Raw genomic sequence first — 19,562 nt, 5'->3', positions numbered from 1 at the left:
ATATGTCTAGTCTTCATGCTGTATTGATTATTATTGAATAAGTATGGTTTCACTAATAATAAATGTACATTTGCATAAAGCATGCATATTTGTCCATACCTATGTTGATTAGAGTATTAAAAACTTAATTTAAGATACATTTACAATTGATAAAAAGGTGCGATTAAATTGCGATTAATCACGAGTTAACTCATGACAATCATGCAGTTAATCGCGATTCAATATTTTAATCGATTGACATTCCTACAGTGCCCTCCACAATTATTGGCACCCCTGTTTAAGATGAGGTCGCAGACTTCTAAAAATTCTCCTTTTTTTTTAAACAACATAGAACCAAAATGCAAAAAAAGAGGAAAATCCTACCTTTCGTTTAAGTACATTACTTAGGTGGTACAAAAAAATCACAGATTTGGAAAAAAATAAAAAATATTTTGATATCGTATCGTGACATATCGTATCGTAACCAAGGTATATCGAGGTGTATCGTATCGTGAGTTTAAGTGTATCGTCCCATCCCTAGTTTCTACCTTGCCCCAAATAAACAGATTGGCATGGGCTAGGTAATATGTCATACACCCCCTGAAACAAAAAGTTCATTCTCTGTGGGATCCATTTTCATATCTTCCTCCCAGGTGAACTTCCGTTCCATTGCCTGATCCCACTTGATCCAGGCACCCTGTTTTTTTATTGCTACAACCCTGCTTGCTCATTCTTCCTCCACTGAAGCAAGCATGTCACTAGCCTTGACCTTTCCTTCTTGCTGACAGTGTTGCAACGGGTAGGTGTTGAACTTCCGAGTCCAGCCCTGCCCTGTGCCACAGTCCCACTGAGATTGGTGCTTCAGCCAAGCTTCTGCCTCAGCTGCCTTCCACTTCCTTCTTTAGTATTATTTTTAAATGGCTTTTCCTGCATCTCTTCTCCACAAAAAAAGTTAGCAATAGAACAAAGTATTTTCAAAATTACTATGACTTGTTTCTTTTCAGTTAAATATTACAAGCAAATTTGGAAAAAGAGGTTAAATGAGAAAACAAGATCCTTTACATCCAGTGTCCAATAACATTTAGTGTGCACCTCAGTCTTGACCCCTGATATTACAGTAAGGACGAGGATGAGGACAGTGATGGTGAAGGTCAATGAGGACAGAGGGAGTTAGACTTTGCAGCTGCTCCTCTCTCCTCATTTGACTGGCCTTATGGGAATATGTTCTTCTTGGTTTTACAGCACTCCTAATTCATACACACACTTTTATGCCCAAACATGTGTTCTCAAGACCCAGGCTTTGATGCACCCTAAGGCCCCTCTCTCCTTCAATACCTCATCCTCTGTCCGCTTTCAATGTCCTCTCTCTCTCTCTCTCTCCCTCTCCCTCTCCCTCTCCCTCTCCCTCTCCCTCTCTCTCTCTCTCTCTCTCTCTCTCTCCATCCCATCCAATTCCTCAAATCAGAATGTGAGTTAACAAGTTTTGATTGTAAAAGAAGCCTTGATATCCTAAGGGCCAATCTGTCAGCTCCCTGTGGCTCACCACAGAGCCATTGGCTTCATAACTAAAACATTTTTTTTTAAAAACCAAAGGGAAGGGAAGAGAAGCGATTGAAAGAGAGAGAAAGACATAGAGACGGGAAGAAAGAGAAAGGTGGTAAAACCCAGTCCCAGTAGCTCAAAATCAAGACTTGGTGTACTTTGTCCCATTCAATTGGGCCTAGAGTTTAATACTGGAAAATCTTCCTTTGCTGTCAATCAAATGCTTTAATAAAAACAAAGTATAACATTGCGGTCTTGCTCACTCTCTCTCTGCCCCTGGGAGAGTGGAAATGCGAGGGGTGCCTGCGGAACTGTGAAAATCCCTCCTTTTATTGCCATCAGCCTGCAATGGAAAATTGGGTTTGCGGAGGGGCCCATCTGTTGGACATTAAGCAGCCACCTGGAGCTTTAGCCAATCATGAAATTAAACATGAGTATTAAAGAAAAATGAAAAATCTCCACTCCCAGACATGTGGGTCACCCAGTCTTTGCCGCATTTAATCAAATTTCCGACAAGAAGCAAAGGCTTAGTTCACAGGGTGTCACCCACCACCCTACCAGTAAAACCACTCCTGTTTTTCCTGGTTTAAAAGAATAAAACAAAGCAGGTATATGACTATTATTCTAAATGGTATTCAGAAAGAGGCTAAGGAATCAAATCATTGTCTTAACTTTGCCTTGTTTTCCATTAACAATACCTAAACATCCTTAAAAGGGTACATCAGCGCTGGGAATATGAATCTGTATTTAAACTGGGTCATTAATTTTTGAATTTGGTGCTTTCTAGACTGATAAAAGACAGAAAATGTATTTTTGTCTCATGGGGATAAAAGACAACAATTCCCAGAATGCTCACCTCATTTCTACTGATAGAAAGCCATGTGCTGATCGCTGAAGTAACCCTTTAACAAAACTTACTTGAAGGGTTACTTCAGTGATTTAGCATTATGCTTAATGTAGCAGAAATGTGAAATTATTTTTGAATTTGGTGCCTTCATTTGAATATACTCCAAGGTTTCTACTGATACAAAGCATAATGCTAAACGGCTTATGTAACCCTTTAAGAAGCAAAATGAAAGATAAAAAAGTTTATTTTCAGTCTTCATTGTAATAGTTTTTAACCTAACAATAACAACATTTTTGATACTTAAAGGCCCACTGAAATCAAAATTGAAGTTTGTTATCTTTTAGTATGACTATGTTAGCCTAAGCTGGTCTGTTCCAAAACAATGACAAAATTTGCATTTAAGAGATATAAGCATTCAAAACTTACAGTCTCTCACTTCAGTTAAAACGAATTACAGATTTTGATGACATCATCGCAGACTTCACCTTCTCATCAAATCTTCTGTCCAATCAAAATGCTCTATAGAATCTAAAGTCCACCCCTACACTGCTGAAGTTGTGGCTGAAATCGGTCAGTTGTTAACACATTTACTAATTTCCACATGGTGAAAGGCACATAGCACACTATATATGTGATAGAAACGATTCAGTGTAAATATGCTTTCAGTGGAGGTGAATGAAGACTGTTTTTACGTAAGATTCACACACTGCGGCAGCGCAAACACACACCAACAGCTCTGGTCCAAATTTAGACTACAGACACGAGAGCGCAGAGTGGATCATATATGCACGAGTCTGCGCAGAAAACAAAACACTACAGAATGCTGCATTTCAAAGCGATATGGAGGAGATTATGATGATAAAAGGTTAGAGGAAACTGGCTTTACCAAACAGAAAGGCCCTAGTCAAACTGTGTATTAACAAAATGCTAATGGCGTTTCAAAAAAGGGGAGGAGCTGCTAACAGCTGGAGCTGTTTCAGGGGAAATAACATCAATACATTGAATAATGTGGCATGTTCCAAAGCAATTCAGTGGGCCTTTAAAACAAAAAAAAATGGTTCTCATGTTATCTTTTTAAGGATATTTATATTTTGTAATAAATGGTAATTATTAAAGGTATGGTTCACCCAAAAGTTTCTTTCTTCTGCCAAACACAAAAGAAGATATTTTGAATAAAAAATGTGTAACTAAACAGTTGTTGGGCCCACTGACTTTGGGAGAACTATCACTTTAAGAGAATACTTTTTTGCAGAGAACAGTTAGGGTTAATTTTAGGTGCAGTAATGCTGATATCTGCATAAATGCTGTCTTTTATGGACTGGTTTCACAGCCATAAACCTGGCTTAGGTGCATTTTCAGATATACTGTATATAATAAGATATATTAATAACTACTATTAATAACATTTGGGTACATAAAGCATAAGCCTTATTCGAAAAAAAAAAATATTTATAAGGCTCTTTCTCCAAATATGCTCGAAATGCTGCACTAAATAAGCATGGAAGCAAAGCTGCAAGCCAGATACTAGCTTGATACAGATACAATTTTACTAGTTTATTTATTATTTAAGTGTAAATTTAAAACAAATCAAAAATAAAAGTACAAAAAAGTTACAAAATAGAAAAAATATAAATGAAGAACAATATTTCCAAGACTGACTTTCATATCACAAAAAGAAACAACTAGCTAGACTGTAGTTGAAGAAACACTCAATTACAATAAAGCACAATGAATGAAACTGAAATCAACCGTGGGCAGTCAGCAAATATCTCAGAAGCTCACAGCCCAGATGTAGGGTATCAAAATAAACCAGATGTAAAGATATTAATCAGATCCTTCAATGAGTTACTTTAAAGTACTGGTGAGGGATTCTGGGAGTTATTTCTTACAGTACCCCCAACTGACAAGACCCCCTATATACCCCCCTACAAACGCATTCATTTTATCCATCATTTAATCTCTGGACTGATTTTACTCCGACAGGCCCGAATAACGTCCTTTTTGTGTGAAGGCTCTCTAAGAGGTGGTGGAATTGGATGAAATTAGTCTCTCTCCTCTCTTCCTTCTCCTCTTTCTCCCTCTGCATCTCCTTCCCATTCCCTGATCCGCCTGGAAAAGCCATTGCAGAATAAAACCCCACTTCCTCCCGCAGAGGCTGCAGCCAGACATGGAGCGGTCACACATGTTCCCTCTCACTCCACATAGACGGAAACAGCTCTCCTTGCTGAACATACACACATATTTGCTCACACGGCTGATCTGCTGTGTGGTTCGGCGTTACGTCTGAGGACAAATTGCATTGGGGGTTCTGGACCCAAAGCCGGAAGATTTCAGGGGTTTGAAAGGAACCAGACTCATTGGCAGATGGTCAGCTATCCAGCAGTCATCATGGGACTGGACCTCAAACGAGGCTTCAGTCATTCTTACGAACTCATGATTTGGTTTTATCTTCAACAAAGATGTAATCGAGACACTATTGAATAACCAATAAACACATCAGCTCTGTCACCATCAAGTCTTTGTCATAGTATTTTATGTTTCAACAGAGTCTCATTATTCTTGTTTGGTTTTTAAAAAATCATGTAGAGAAAATCCCTTTTGATGTAGTATCTATGGTAGGCTATATTTTTTCCGTCCAAATGTGGTCACTACATAATCTTGTAAGCAGGGCCAAATGGCTGTTCGTATAAATCCAGAACATGAAACATTCGACGCGCAGTTACCATTTTTCCAATGAAACGATGAATCAAACAGACTCCTGAGTCGTCTAATAAAACCAGAGGGAATGTATACACTGTATTTACATGAAATATGATAACACGTTTTTTTACTCGCATAGCAGTGAGGCTGTAGGCAACAATTCAATAAACAACAAAGAAATATTTTATAACTTACATTTCAGACAGAATAGGCCCCGTTACTTTGGTCATTTCAGCTGACAGAACTATTCGTCGCCGATCTACAAAGGCCTGGCACCACACACCACGCACGGTAATGGTGTTCCTGAATGTATCAGTGAATAATTCAACTCAATACACAAAAAGTCACTTGTTTGTGAGCGACATAGGCCCTGTCCTAAATGGCACATTTCATATGCACTTTCGATCTTGTAGATTTACAATGGCTGCCGAGTGCTAGTGTCCATTAAGTCCAAGAGACCTTAGGGTGTCCCATTTGCAGTGGTGGAATGTAACGAAGTACAAATACTTTGTTACTTTACTTAAGTACATTTTTCACATATCTGTACTTTACTTAAGTAGAATCAATAGTGCATACTTTTTACTTTTACTTCGTTACATTTTGCAGCAAATATTTTACTTTCTACTCCACTACATTTCTAGAACGTTTCCTTATATTTTCTGATCAGTTTCAGGGCTCGAGCTTAAGGTTTGTTCTGATAATTAATGGATAATAATAGGCTAATATATGAACTGACGGTTGAGCTGTTGACAATCGCGCAGCCTCTCGAGAAGAAATGGAAACAAACCAACGCAGCTCATACAGAGAAACTCAGTAACATACTGCAGTAAATATTCAAAATGTTAAGGTTTTTATATTTTATAACGTATAATACCGTTAAAAAACATCACGACACGACCAAGAGTGCTGTTTTCCTAAATAGCCTACCATCACGACTGAAAATGTGACACTGATTTCATGACAGTTCCATAAACAATTAATTAAAATTAGTCACTTACATTTTAGATGCAATAGTAAGAGTAAACACACACGTGTTGACAGGCCACTACTGTAGGCCCACAGAGACGGACGTCCTGATGTTGTTGCTTCTCCTGTTCAGTTTATTTCAGCCTCCGGATCTGATTATTGATCATGTATGTATTAGTTGAATCTGATTGATAGCCATTTATTAGGGTAACGTTTTCTTCTCCACGCTTGAGGATGTCAGCAGTAGCTGTGCGCTCGTCATTCTTTAGCTCCGCCCACACGATACGCCTCCAACCGCTCGGTTTTTTCCGGAAAGACTCGGTACAGCCTTTATTTCTTTTATAAATATAATAAAACTAAAGACTTTTCGGAGATATGAAGGATGCAATACTACTCTATAGGTACTCAAGATCCCCCCCCCCCCCCCCCCGAACGAATCAGCCGTTTGAACGAACCGACTCAATGACTCACTTATTAAGACATGCCGCCACCTACTGGTAAGTTAGTTTAGTTTCATGTTTAAACATTCTTTCCAACGTTTCTTATTGTATTAAAAATATATAGTTAAAACAATCTCATAACATTAATACAGTTGTAATTTGTCAGTGTAAATTATTTAATTTAACAACCGTTAATTTAATTTATTTAATTTTTATAGCGTTATTCTAATTTAATTTATTAAACAAATTTAAGAATATAAAAGGAAAGATGAAGCTTATCCTATATTTAAGATTAATCCTGATAAATATGATTTCAGCAGTTTGGCAGTTTGACACCCGATTCGAATCATGAATCAATACGCTGATTCATAACCGTTCAAATCTTTATTTGAGAATTGAAAACAAATGCGGAAGAGAAGACAAGGCTGAATAAAATCGTAGTTTTTGTTATTTTTGGACCAAAATGTATTTTCGAAGCTTCAAGAGATTCTAACTAACTAACTGATGTCACATATGGACTACTTCGATGATGTTTTTATTCCCTTTCTGGACATGGACAGTATAGTGTGCCTACACTTGGATACGCTCTCAGAATAAATATAAAATATCTTAAACTGTGTTCTGAAGATGAACGGAGGTCTTACGGGTGTGGAACGACATTAGGGTGAGTCATTAATGACATCAATTTCATTTTGGGTGAACTAACCCTTTAAGTCGCAAAAATGGTCTCGTAGACTGCAAGATTTTAGGGTGGCATCTGTGAAAGGCCATAATATTATTAAAAAATATGCAAAAACAACCCACACAAACCACAATTTTTCCAAGATGGTCACTATAACGTGAATTCACTACACTAAAAATAACTTAAAGCTACACTGTGTGATCTTTTCCCCCATCTAGCGGTGTAAAGGTATATGACTATCCAGTGAATAATAGTTTCTATTCCTCTCAATATTGATTTCGTTTTAACTCCTACGGTGGCCGATTTAGTCCAAGATTAACATGGCAATCCCCCTCTTCTCATTCGACACGGTGCCATCGAGTGTTAAAACGCGAAAGGCGAAGCTTGAATTTATGGGTATGTCCCTCTTTGGCAAATGTACTTTCAAGATGGAGGGGCAACATGGAGATCGGCATTCAAACCGCTCACCCATATGTATTTTCAATGGCATATTATAAACTTACGAGAATACTTTATTACTTGACAGAAGTAAATATACATTAATGAGCACATATATTTTTGAAAGAATTAAGTGTTTTTAGCTAAGAATAAACTAAAAAAGTTGCACAGTGTAGCTTTAAATACTCACAGTAGCGTTTTCTTTTTTTTGTTTTTTAGCAAAGTGTTAAAGTTTGGCTGGTGGGAAGACCTAGTACCAGCTGCATTAACAAGGCAAAAAGTATTTTTTTATTTTCTATATTTATGAGAGAAGTCAGTGGCAGAGAGATGAAGAGAACGATGAAAACAGAGGGGAAAAAGAGCAGAAAACCACAATCAAGAGGGGGAAATTTCCTTACTGATTTTGGTTAAATGGAAAAATGGTGAGTTGTGTCTCAAAGGGATTTAAATAGGTCCCCACAATTTTCCAATTTTGTGTATTAAACTGAAATGTGAAGCACAACCTAATATCGACTTAATTTACATGTGGCTTAAACATATTTAACATCAAACCACACAAACAGCATTCAGGTTTGTGTATCCGACATGGCCTACGACCAGCTGGATGTGCTGAAGGTGCTCAGTGAAGCACTTGGTTTTACAGGGCTCAAGTCCCAGGACAAAACCTCTATAAATGAGGAATCTGAAGAATGCAGAGCACCGTGGTTGGTGTTCTTGGACAGGGTTGACAACTTTGACCCATAAAAAAACCCACATGTCTTTTTTAAAGGATATTTTTGGTCTATAAAGAGATTGATTACTTGCTAATCGTCTGCTCTCTTGATATACTGTATAGTTGCACATATAAAATACCTATGCAGACACACATTTATACACAAGACACTGGAGCTGCACTGTGTTTCCCCTAAAGGCTTCATCCAAGTGATAGATCTTTCTGGAGATTTTAAATGTCTCTAGATTTAATGCACACAAGATGCGTAACGAGTCAACATCTTTTTTCATGAGCAGTGTCATAGTATTGGAAGGTAGATTCAGAGACTGTGAAGGTTGGAATAATTATCTTAATGTCAAAAAGTGGCAGATCTGCTTCATTGTTCAATCTGCTGATGTCCATTGTTTTAGTTATACTGAGCCGACAGGCTTTTGATGTGTCAGATCAGTTGCCCCTTGTCACCTTCCACACGTGGGAACTATTGCTGTAAAGGCGAACAAGATGACAACATAAAGCGTGACTCCTAAAACTGGGTGATTGCCATAAGTACAAGGTCTGTTCAAAATTGTTACAAGGTCTGCAATAATTTTAAAGGATGCTTAAAAGGAATATTTCAGGATCAATATAATTTAAAGTCAGTTTGTCACCTAATGTTGATTACCATAAAAACCATTTCAACCTAACCCTTATTTAGAAGAAACCAAAACCGAGGTTACAGTGAGGTACTCACAATGAAAGTTAAAGGGTACTATATATAAATAATATAAAAATGGTCAAAAAATCCTGAAGGATTCTAATAAGAAACCGGTAGAGGATTCCATTTAGAACTTCTAATATATTTTGGATTATGTTGGAAATAGTCTTATTGGATTTTTATGTCTTCTTGTCCTATATAAGATTTTCTTTTTTTGTTTGTTTATGAGGTCCGAAAAAGATAGGAAAGACCAGGAAAGACATCAATTAGATAGACTACAACCAATAGCAACAAAGCGACCCATAACGTTAGTTGTCAAATGTCAACAGAACTCAACTGCACTGTGTTGCCAAATCTGCATTTTTTTCCTTATAAATTAACCATGGAAATAAATCAGATTTAGCCATATATGATCCAGATCTACAGGCTGAATGTATGTCTCTGTATGTACTGTAACTGCATTGTGTGAGTTTTACAACGTTTGTGTTTACTTGTGGTTTATGAGGACATCATTTGGTTTATGGATTATTGTATGCGATTTAATGTCAGCAGTAGCAGGCGGAACAGGCGGTTTTGCACGTCAGACTAGTGCGAGTTTACAGACAAAAACAATGGAATAGTAGCGCATTTGAATGAACAAGTCGATTAGCTAACACAAAGACATTTGAAGCAGTTTTACTCACCATGTGCTTCAAATACACGACCGTGAACCTTAATCGCTGGAACCCCTCCATCTTTCAGCATTAGACGAGCTACAAATCCGGAGTTAAAAAATCGTCGCAGAAATGCAAGGAACAAAACACTTGCACAACTCCATTGCTGCTCCAGAAAAACAAACTTCATCCGCTGTCCAATTAAAGCTGGGTTCTTTGGGAAGCTATGCAGGGTTGTCTTGCTCTGACAACCAAAAACACACAATTTTGGTGACATTGATGGTTTCGTGATTGCAGCGCAGCCGTCGTGCATTTGCTCTCTTGCTCTAGTCGCACGCGTTGGCCCTTCTAGGAGAAGAGCCCTTACAAGGACATTCCACCCTATCTGACGTCAGAGAGACCCATACTCAAAAAAAACTTTTACGAAAATATACTTATTACACACCTCGGGTCAGTGACCCTATACAGTTTTTACAAAAATGAAGTGGTAAACCAGGCATTCTTTTATCTTTTTTCCCCTTGTTATATTGTTTTTAATTAATTGATTGAGGGATTCTAAGAAGGTTGATGCCCAACTTTTAAAAAAAAAATGAATGAGGGAAGTGAATGACATCAAGGGCACGAAAGACACTAAAAATCCTAAAAAAAAATCCAAAAAAAGTATGTGTTTATGGGTTAAAAACATGTTAGCATTCACATTATGTCCTGTATGCTGTGAAAGAGTGGGTATTTTAACATTTAAAAATTGCCCATTCACTTGTAAGCGCCCCAATGTAACCCAGATTGTTTTAAGGATAAGAAGTGATAGCACATTTTTAAGATGAAAAACATTTTTGCGGAAATCAACATTACACCAAACAGTGCTGTCTATTGACCTTAATTGTATGAAACCCCGAATGTTCCCTTAAGGGCCACATGAACACTTTTCATAACAGCCTGATAGGAAGTTTTGTTTCATATGATCCATGTCTCTCATTTAACAGGATTTGTAGGAATTTGATGGTCTTTTTTCAGATGAATGTGTCTTCAATAACCCCTAATATTGCAGTGCAGAGATCGATAGGCCTGCTGGACCAGCCGTGCAGCTGTGAGTCGAGATGTTATTTCACAATTGCTTTGAGTGAGAATCTCTTGTAAATCTCTTTAGACATGCTGACATTTCTGTCACGATTACGAGTCTGAAAAAGACTCTCCGAGGCCTGGTAGAGTTGATGAAGCCTGCCATACTGAAGAGACTGCATGATTTATGACCCCGACAAAATTGCATCGAGCCAACGGTACCTGAAGCTCCTTACATATACAGTCAGTCGGACACTGATTGTGAAAACCCACCAAAATCAACACCGTAGGACAAATAAGCACCTGTGGGAATGAGATCTATATGATAAATGGAGAAGAAAGCAGGATTTGTCTGATAAACAGAGGAAAGGTGGATCTGGCCGACGTATTAGACACACTCATCACCATCGCGTCTATAGAGCTGCGAGCTGTCTTGTCATAGCTGATAAATACCCTCTATTTGTCTGTCTAAATCTACACGCTGAGAGTTTTAATCATTTAGCTGTGTTAAATCAATGATAGACTCGCAGCATGCCGTTCCGTGCGACCTGGGACGAAATTTAGCAGAAAAGGCACTGTTGCTAACCTCCAACCTAAAAAAAAGCCATTTAAATCTTTTAAAATACTGTCAGTGGGACACAAATCAATTCAGTGGAATGAATGGAACATTAGCCATTAACTGCATATGGAGGATGCTAAAAGTCTGTGTGTTATAGCTACTAAAGGGATAGCACACCCAAATTAAACTCATCACTTGCTCGCCCTTAAGTTGTTTCAAACCTGTATGAGTTTCTATCTTCTGCGGAACACAAAAGAAGATATTTTAAAGAATGTTGGTAACTAGACAGTTGACAGCACCTATTAAATAAAAAATATACTATGGAAGTCAATAGATGCCGTCAGCTGTCCGATTACCAACATTCTTTCACATATCTTCTTTTGTGTTCGGCAGAAGAAAGACCAGGTGAACACTGGTAAAGTGGGACCCTTTTGGAAATTTAACTTTGCTGTGCACTTTCAATAATGATCCAAATTGCATATCACCTGACATTACACTTTAATGGAAATCTTATGAGTTCTCTGTAGTCAAAAGCAAACAGGACAAAATATTAAATACTGAGAAGAACACTGGAAGCAATATTATTGTTGTTGTTATCACTAATGTATACACTGTAAAAAAATATTTAGAAAAAAAGTTACCTGGTTGCCTTAAAATTTTGAGTTCACTGAAATTAAAATTTTGAATTAATACGATGAAATTTTTTTGAGATTCGACAATCTTTATTAAAAGATGATTAAAAGATTTTGTAAGCATATTGGGTAATTGTGTGTTTTATTTGTGATGACGCAGTGAAACATACCAAATTGTGCTATTTTCATGATTTATCTTTTTTTATGTGGTTCAGATACAATCATATTTTGAGTTTCTATTTATTAAACAAATTTCCTTTGTATCAACTCAAATTTTTAATTTCAATAAACTCAATTTTAAGGCAACCAGGTTACTTACTTTTTTAAGTTAAACCAACAAAAAACAACATTTTTTTTACAGTGCACATCTATTTATTTTATTGGCAAGATAGGATTAGTTAAAAATCAACTTATTTATAAATTTTTTTTTAAAAAAGTTATTTCTCCTTAAAATACCATTATCATTTTATTCTCTTCTCACTCCTTTGATTTCAAAATGAATAATTTGCATCCCCAGACACGCTCTGATTATTTTATTTATGCAATGACAAACAAACAAAAAGAAATCAGATCAAACTGACATTAAAATCCCACTGTCAAAATAAAAATCAAATAAAAAGTACATGTTCTACAAAAGTTGGTGATTCTCTACAGAGGAACTGCCACTTGATCTTCCAGCCTCTCACTGCTGTTGTCCCGGTCTAAAACTTCACTGGTCACTCTTTCTGGGCTATCTAAATCCAGCTGCGCTCTTGGGTTGTTGGATACTCGTATGCTCTTGGTGGGTAGTATTTTCCTCAGCTGGTTCTGATAGCTCATTGTGTCCTTTTGAATGTCCTGGTCCACATCAGGGGCATCCACACTGTTGTTCTCTTCCATGTGATGTTCAACAGATGTTTGTGTGCATCCTGGGATCAGATCAGCCAGTTCCCTGCTGTTGTCCAGTGTTGTAGCAGCATTTAGTTTTGATTTGATTCCTGCGTAATATTTAATCGGAGTGTCTTATTAAAGGGTTAGTTCAGTCAAAAAAGGAAAATTCGGTCAATAATTACTTACCCTAATGTTATTCGATACCCGTAAGACCTCTGTTCATCTTCAGAACAGTTTAGGATATTTTATATTTAGTCTGAGAGCTTTTCTGTTCCTCTATTGAATGCATGTACGGTATACTGTCCCTTTCCAGAAAAGTAATAAACACATCATCAAAGTAGTCCATCTGTGACATCAGTTGGTTAGTTAGAATCTCTTGAAGCATCGAAAATACATTATGGCTCAAAAATAACAAAAACTATGACTTTATTCGGCATTGTCTTCTCTTATGTGTTTGTTTTCAATCCTCAAATAAAGTTTCGAACCGTTACGAATCAGCGTATTGATTCATGATTTGGATCACGTGTCAAACTGCCAAACTGCTAAAATCACGTGACATTGGCGATCAGAATCATGAATCAATACGCTGATTCATAACGGTAAGAATCTTTATTTCCAGATTGAAAACAAACACGGAAGAGAAGACAATGCTGAATAAAGTCGTAGTTTTTGTTATTTTTGGGACCATAATGTATTTCCGATGCTTCAAGAGATTCTAACCCACTGATGTCACTTATGGACTACTTTGATGATTTTTTTATTACCTTTCTGGACATGGACAGTATACACATTCAGTGGAGGAACAGAAAGCTCTCGGATTAAATATAAAATATCATAAACTGTTCCGAAGATGAACGGCGGTCTTACGGGTGTCGAACGACATTATGGTAAGTAATTATTGAAAGAAATTCTCATTTTGGGTTAAAATAACCCTTTAAGAGTGTTTGTTTGGCTACTTCTCAGTGAAATAGTTTTATTTTGGACTGACCTGAGCTTTGTCTCGGAGATCTTCCATGACCACCACCATGTTCTTCACTGTCAGCATCAACATCTGGTCTATCAGGGGTATCCACAAACTCTGGGCTGTCTAAATCCATTGCTCTTTTGTGGCTCTCCTTCTGGTGTTTGTCAGCATCATGTGGTTTACCAGCCTGGTCTGTGAGGTTCATTCTACTTGCAAAACTTTGAATTATAGGATTGATCTCCTTCATAAAGTCCATATTTTCTCTGCTCGTGTCAGTGACCGCAGCGTTGTGTTTTTCTAACATCATCTTGATCCTTGGGGGACGGTTTCTCCCGTTCTCCTCAGGTCTGTCCATTTCCCGACTACTAATGTTCTCCATCACTGCAAGGAATTATAAGATCATCTTTATTCTGTGAGCCAGAACACATGACTTATTTACAGACCTTGTGAAAACGAAATTTGAGTTTCCGCATTGCCGTGTCTGTTAGCTTTATAGCTAAAATTCTACTTTAGAAGGAAAACCCCATTCAAATGTTGAGGTTTGGTAAGAATTTCGTAAGTCTTTTCAAAAAGCTGTATTTATTTGATCAATACATTTCAAATTTAAAAGAACTGTCCTCTATTTTAATATTTTTTTATTCCTGGGATGGTAAAGCCTTATTTTTAGCCTCATTACTCCAATCTTCAGAGTCACATGATTCTTCAGAAATCATTCTAATATGCTGATATGGTGCTCAAAAAACATTTATTTTCTGGACACTGGAAAAGAAAGTTTAAAAGAACATTTATTTGCTATATAAATCTTTTTGTAAAACTTCAAACCTGTTGCTTTTTCGATATGTTTGCTGGAGCTCTCAGTCAAGTCTGTGTCCATGTCAGTGCAGTCCATACTCATACTCTCTATATTAAAATGCAGTAATCTTTAACATTATATCACATCAGCAGATATGTGCAAACAGTAGCAGGGTGAGGAACTGATGGAACTATCGCTTACCTGCTGAGTTCTCATAACGTCCCTGTAATCCTTTATGGGTTTCTGTTGACAGGAGTGTGTCTGATGAAAGTTTTTTTAAATCAAGTTTCAGCAGTCACATAAAATCCTACATCTTACCTGTGAGTGGAGTTCTCAGATGTAACCTCTTGTAGTTGTCACCCTCTGAAACAAACAGTATTTTAAATATATCTGCACCTAAAATATGATTATAATAATTTGCGTGCAGGAGTGTTTCTGTCAAATCACTTTCAAGTGTTTTGATCATCTAACAGGCTTTGGAAACGAGAGTTTCATTCACGCATGCACAACTATCATGAATATAATACAGGCCTGTACCTCTGCTGTCTTCTGATGATGCTCTTTCAGTTAATCTGCTGTCTGTTTAAAAAGGAAATTAAGAATTAAATATATAAATAATGTAAAAACTATTAAATTTAGCTTTATGTGTTATGTGTTTTCCTTGACTTAACACCTGAGTTGCCGCTCTCAATTGATCTCTCTTCAGCATCATCTTAAACATGTTAGAGAGGTCATATTCTTTAATAATCAAGTCTTTAATAATCAAGAGGCGAAAATAATATTCAAATATCAGCCTTTTGTTGATGAATTGGATAGCATTAATTGTTCATTTACCTGCAGCTTCTAGCAAGCTTGGTTCGGGAGTTGTGTTGGAAAAGTCTAAAATAAATAAAATAGCTTATTACACACATTAATTGAAAAGATGATTGGATGGATGGATGGCTGGATGGATGGATGGATGGATGGATGGATGGATGAATAGATAGATAGATAGATAAATGTGGTTTTTGAGGACATTTCAAAAGTCCTAATATTTCAAATAGCTTTAAAAACATACTAAATTATGTTTTTTCCAGAAAGCAAAATAGTTTCCTGTGATGGGTAGGTTTAGGGGCAGGGGCAGTGTAAGGGGATAGAAAATACGGTTTGTACAGTATAAAAACCATTATGCCTATGGAGAGTCCCTGTAAACCACATAGACCAACGTGTGTGTGTGTGTGTGTGTGTGTGTGTGTGTGTGTGTGTGTGTGTGTTGTAAAATGTCATAGGCCTTATTTTTGTAAACAAATATGATTTAACAAAAAAGTAACACTTAAAACATACCAGCAGAAATTGCAACTGTCTCTGGGGCTTTACATTCTGCAAAAAAACAGTCACATAATTTGAGCTACTGTATATCTGTGATTACCTAAATCAACAAACATACAGGTCTGAATATTAGACTACATAAGCTTTCATGATGATATCCCTGTTGTTTCCACTGTCTAATCACTCACCTTCAGTCGGATTTGTTGGCTGTACAGGTTCCAGAATCCTCTCTGTTACTAGAGCCATTTCTAAGGAGAAAGGACTCCAGAGGTCAGAAACCAATAACCAATAGCACAGCTGTTTTTTGATTCACACATAGAGGATTAATAGCACGACACTTCACTTCCATACAACAGAACAAAAGCTCATGCTGAAGCAACAATTCAAAGACCTGAGAGCTGTGCAGGTTCAGTGTGGTCAGGAGGCAAATTCATTTCAAACGCATCTGAGGAGACATCGTACAAAATGGGAATAAACAGGTCAAATGTAGCTATTTAAACATATTTCATTTATTCATGCTCACCCGTCAGGAAACGTAACAAATCTTCACTCCCTTCTAAAAAAATATAGTGAATAAATAGAAAATAAATAGGCCTATATAAATGATAATTTATTTTAGAATTACTACAATATATTATAATCAAGTATATAATTGTTCTAAAAATACGTTTACCTCTCAGAGCTGCTGAATATACGGCATTTATAAAGACTAGAACACTCAAGGATCTGTTGATGCTGAGCCAGGAGGGAGAACGAGAAGGAAAATTACAACATTTTCCAAATGTCAGTGAAAATGAAACATAAAAACACATTTAAATATTGCTGAGCTGTCTCTATCGTCGCTCAATATCATTAATTTTACACCAGCAGTCATAAAACAGCCCTATAGGTTATTTGAACAACACGGATCTTGTATTTTATGGCGGAAAATGCTGACTAAACAGATCTTGACTAAATGAACCCCAAAAGGAGAAGAAAAGAAAGTAGTTTGGTAACTTACAGCTTCATATTGAGTGTTGATGTCCTTTCTGAAGGGCTTGTGTCATTTGCGGCTTTAAATATCAGCACAGGTCGCTGATTTGGACAATAGGGTCATAGATGATCAGTTTCAGGTACATGGAGATGAGGCCAGAGATTCTGAGGAACCAGAAAAGACCTGATTTGCTCTGAATAGCTGCTGTGTTTTATAATAATAAGGGAACGCATGGCTGAATTTACCCCATGGCATTTCCTTCCTTTCACGAAGATCAAGTGAAGGATTTTGTTTGTGCCATTGTGAAGAAATAGGAAACCTTTAGATTAAGGCTTTTCGTTTACCTTCATTTACATTAATATAGACTTTTAAAGCAACACTAAAAGTGAAAAGATTTTTTAAAAGTCACAAAGGCAGTGAGACACCACCTGAAAATTGGCCATGAAATATACAGATATAGCAGTAGGCTATAGTTCTCATCATTTGATGCTTCCTCGGGCACACAGACCACAATTAAAGTCAGAATTTTTTTCTGGTAAACTGAGACACATTTAATGAAGAGACCATTACTTTTTAATATAACAAAATTAAAACGTAAATGTAATAAATAATGGTTTAACCTAGTCTCAACTAGGGTTAGGAATTGTGTAATCCCCTGAAACAATGTTTGAATGATTTAACTTTTTAGTAATGGAACGGAAGATTTAATGTCCCACAATTCCTATTTCAATATAGAATAAGAATAACGTGTAAAAATTCTCATTTGTCGTCTCATTCTCTAAAAGATAGAAATAAATAATTCTCTTATATGATCACTAGATGGCAGAAAACGGAAGGGGGGGAAAGAAAAGGGAAGGGGGGGGGCTTTACTCCAACTGAAAATCATTTCACACAGAGAAAAGCCATTTGACATTAAACAAAACAGAAGCTCGAAATATTCTGGCACTTCAGAATAAATTTAGATGTGCAATATAAACGTTCAATAGCCTACGATTAATTGTGGGCCTACTTCTAGTCATTTTAATGTTAAACAATTATTTAAAGCAAGTAAACGAAACTATTTAGCGACAAACATTCTCTTATTTGACGCACTAACTGTAGCCCATCAGTTATTATAATATATATATATACATACATATATATATATACATACATACATACATGTATATGTATGTATGTATGTATGTATGTATGTATGTATGTATGTATGTATATATATATATATATATATATATATATATATATATATATATATGGGTGTTTCTGCAACTACGGGCACTTTTAAGTCCCAGCAGTGAAATTTTAGATTTATGTTAAAATTTGTCATATAATGCTTTATAAATATATTCACAGTGCCATTACACACCTTGACAAAAAATATAATTACTGAGTAATGTGATTTAATATAATATTATGAAGCGTTTATAGCTCAAAACACCATTTTTGTTAGTGTCCCACACCTGTGGTCTCAATGTTGAGATACATAACATAAGCTAATTTAATTAAAATTTGATATTATTTCAAATGGACTTGTTTAATATACAGATTCATTTAAATCATCTTAAAATTATTTGTATTATTTACTGATCATTTTTATGATTTTTTAAACTAAATGTGCCTGTCCCACACTTTTGAGTCCTTACCGCAACAATGAAAAAAAACTTTTATTATGAAATGTCATCAAACACAAACAAGTCTAGTTTTTATAGAAACAGAAATTATCACTTGAGCACATTGCTGACAGACTGGGCCACTACACTACCTCACTCAGAAGATGCCAAAAAAATAAGGTAAACATGATCTTTTCTGCTCTAGTATTTATTGTGCGTCCTTACCATTCAGCTTAATAACTGTGTATTTTGGACTACATTCAAAAAATAAATGTAAATTACTGTTGAATTATTGTATATTAAGATGCTAAGAGTCAAAACTAATGTAGTAGGCCTTGCTAGCTGCAATTAGCTAAAATATTAGCAAAAATGTCATTACCGCAACATGTCTTTACCGCAGCAAATTTAGGTGTTGCGGTAAAGACCTTGTGTCGCGGTAGAGACAAATTCAAGGTTTACTTTACATTCTTTTGAAATTAAATGACAGTACTGAAATATATATATATATATATATATATATATATATATATATATATATATATATATATATATATATATATATATATATATATATTATAGTAGGTACGGAAAGTATTTGTTATATTGCAGCCATTTGCTAAAATCATTTAAGTTCATTTTTTTCTCATTAATGTACACACAGCACCACATATTGACAGAAAAACACAGAATTGTTGACATTTTTGCAGATTTTTATAAAAATCTAAACTGAAATATCACATGGTCCTAAGTATTCAGAGACTTTGCTGTGACACTCATATATTTAACTCAGGTGCTGTCCATTTCTTCTGATCATCCTTGATCCACACCTTCATTTGAGTCCAGCTGTGTTTGATATACTGATTGGACTTGATTAGGAAACCACACACCTGTCTATATAAGACCTTACAGCTCACAGTGCAGGTCAGAGCAAATGAGAATCATGAGGTCAAAGGAACTGCCTGAAGAGCTCAGAGACAGAATTGTGGCACGGCTCAGATCTGGCCAAGGTTACAAAAATATTTCTGCTTCACTTGGCACTGTGGCCTCCAGAATCCTTAAATGCAATACGTTTGGGATGACCAGAATCCTTCCTAGAGCTGGCCGTCTGGCCAAACTGAGCTATCGGGGAGAAAAGCCTTGG

General features: G+C 36.3%; 1 protein-coding gene across 4 annotated transcripts; it reads right to left on the bottom strand.

Annotated features, from left to right (window-relative positions):
• Positions 1-12,441: 12,441 nt before the first annotated feature.
• Positions 12,442-17,509, bottom strand: zgc:194210 (uncharacterized protein LOC794982 homolog). 4 transcript variants are annotated; one of them, XM_067449616.1, is made up of 13 exons: positions 16,839-17,509; positions 16,512-16,573; positions 16,230-16,283; positions 16,027-16,086; positions 15,854-15,889; positions 15,365-15,409; positions 15,204-15,242; positions 15,068-15,109; positions 14,849-14,893; positions 14,732-14,791; positions 14,560-14,637; positions 13,762-14,118; positions 12,442-12,880 (listed from the first exon to the last, which is right to left on the bottom strand). In XM_067449616.1, the coding sequence occupies exons 1-13, from the start codon at positions 16,844-16,846 to the stop codon at positions 12,552-12,554; spliced, it is 1,215 nt and encodes a 404-aa protein (XP_067305717.1). In that variant the 5' UTR covers positions 16,847-17,509; the 3' UTR covers positions 12,442-12,551. The 4 variants fall into 4 exon arrangements, with proteins under 4 accessions (XP_067305717.1, XP_067305715.1, XP_067305716.1 ...); XM_067449614.1 differs by having other exon boundaries at positions 16,512-17,509; XM_067449615.1 differs by having other exon boundaries at positions 14,732-14,773; positions 16,512-17,509.
• Between the last annotated feature and the right edge of the window lie 2,053 nt (positions 17,510-19,562).

Source organism: Pseudorasbora parva, chromosome 7 (genome assembly GCF_024679245.1).
Source record: "Pseudorasbora parva isolate DD20220531a chromosome 7, ASM2467924v1, whole genome shotgun sequence".
Taxonomy (NCBI): domain Eukaryota; kingdom Metazoa; phylum Chordata; class Actinopteri; order Cypriniformes; family Gobionidae; genus Pseudorasbora; species Pseudorasbora parva.
The sequence above is the reverse complement of the archived record's forward strand: the minus strand, read 5'-3'. Positions and strand labels throughout refer to the sequence as shown.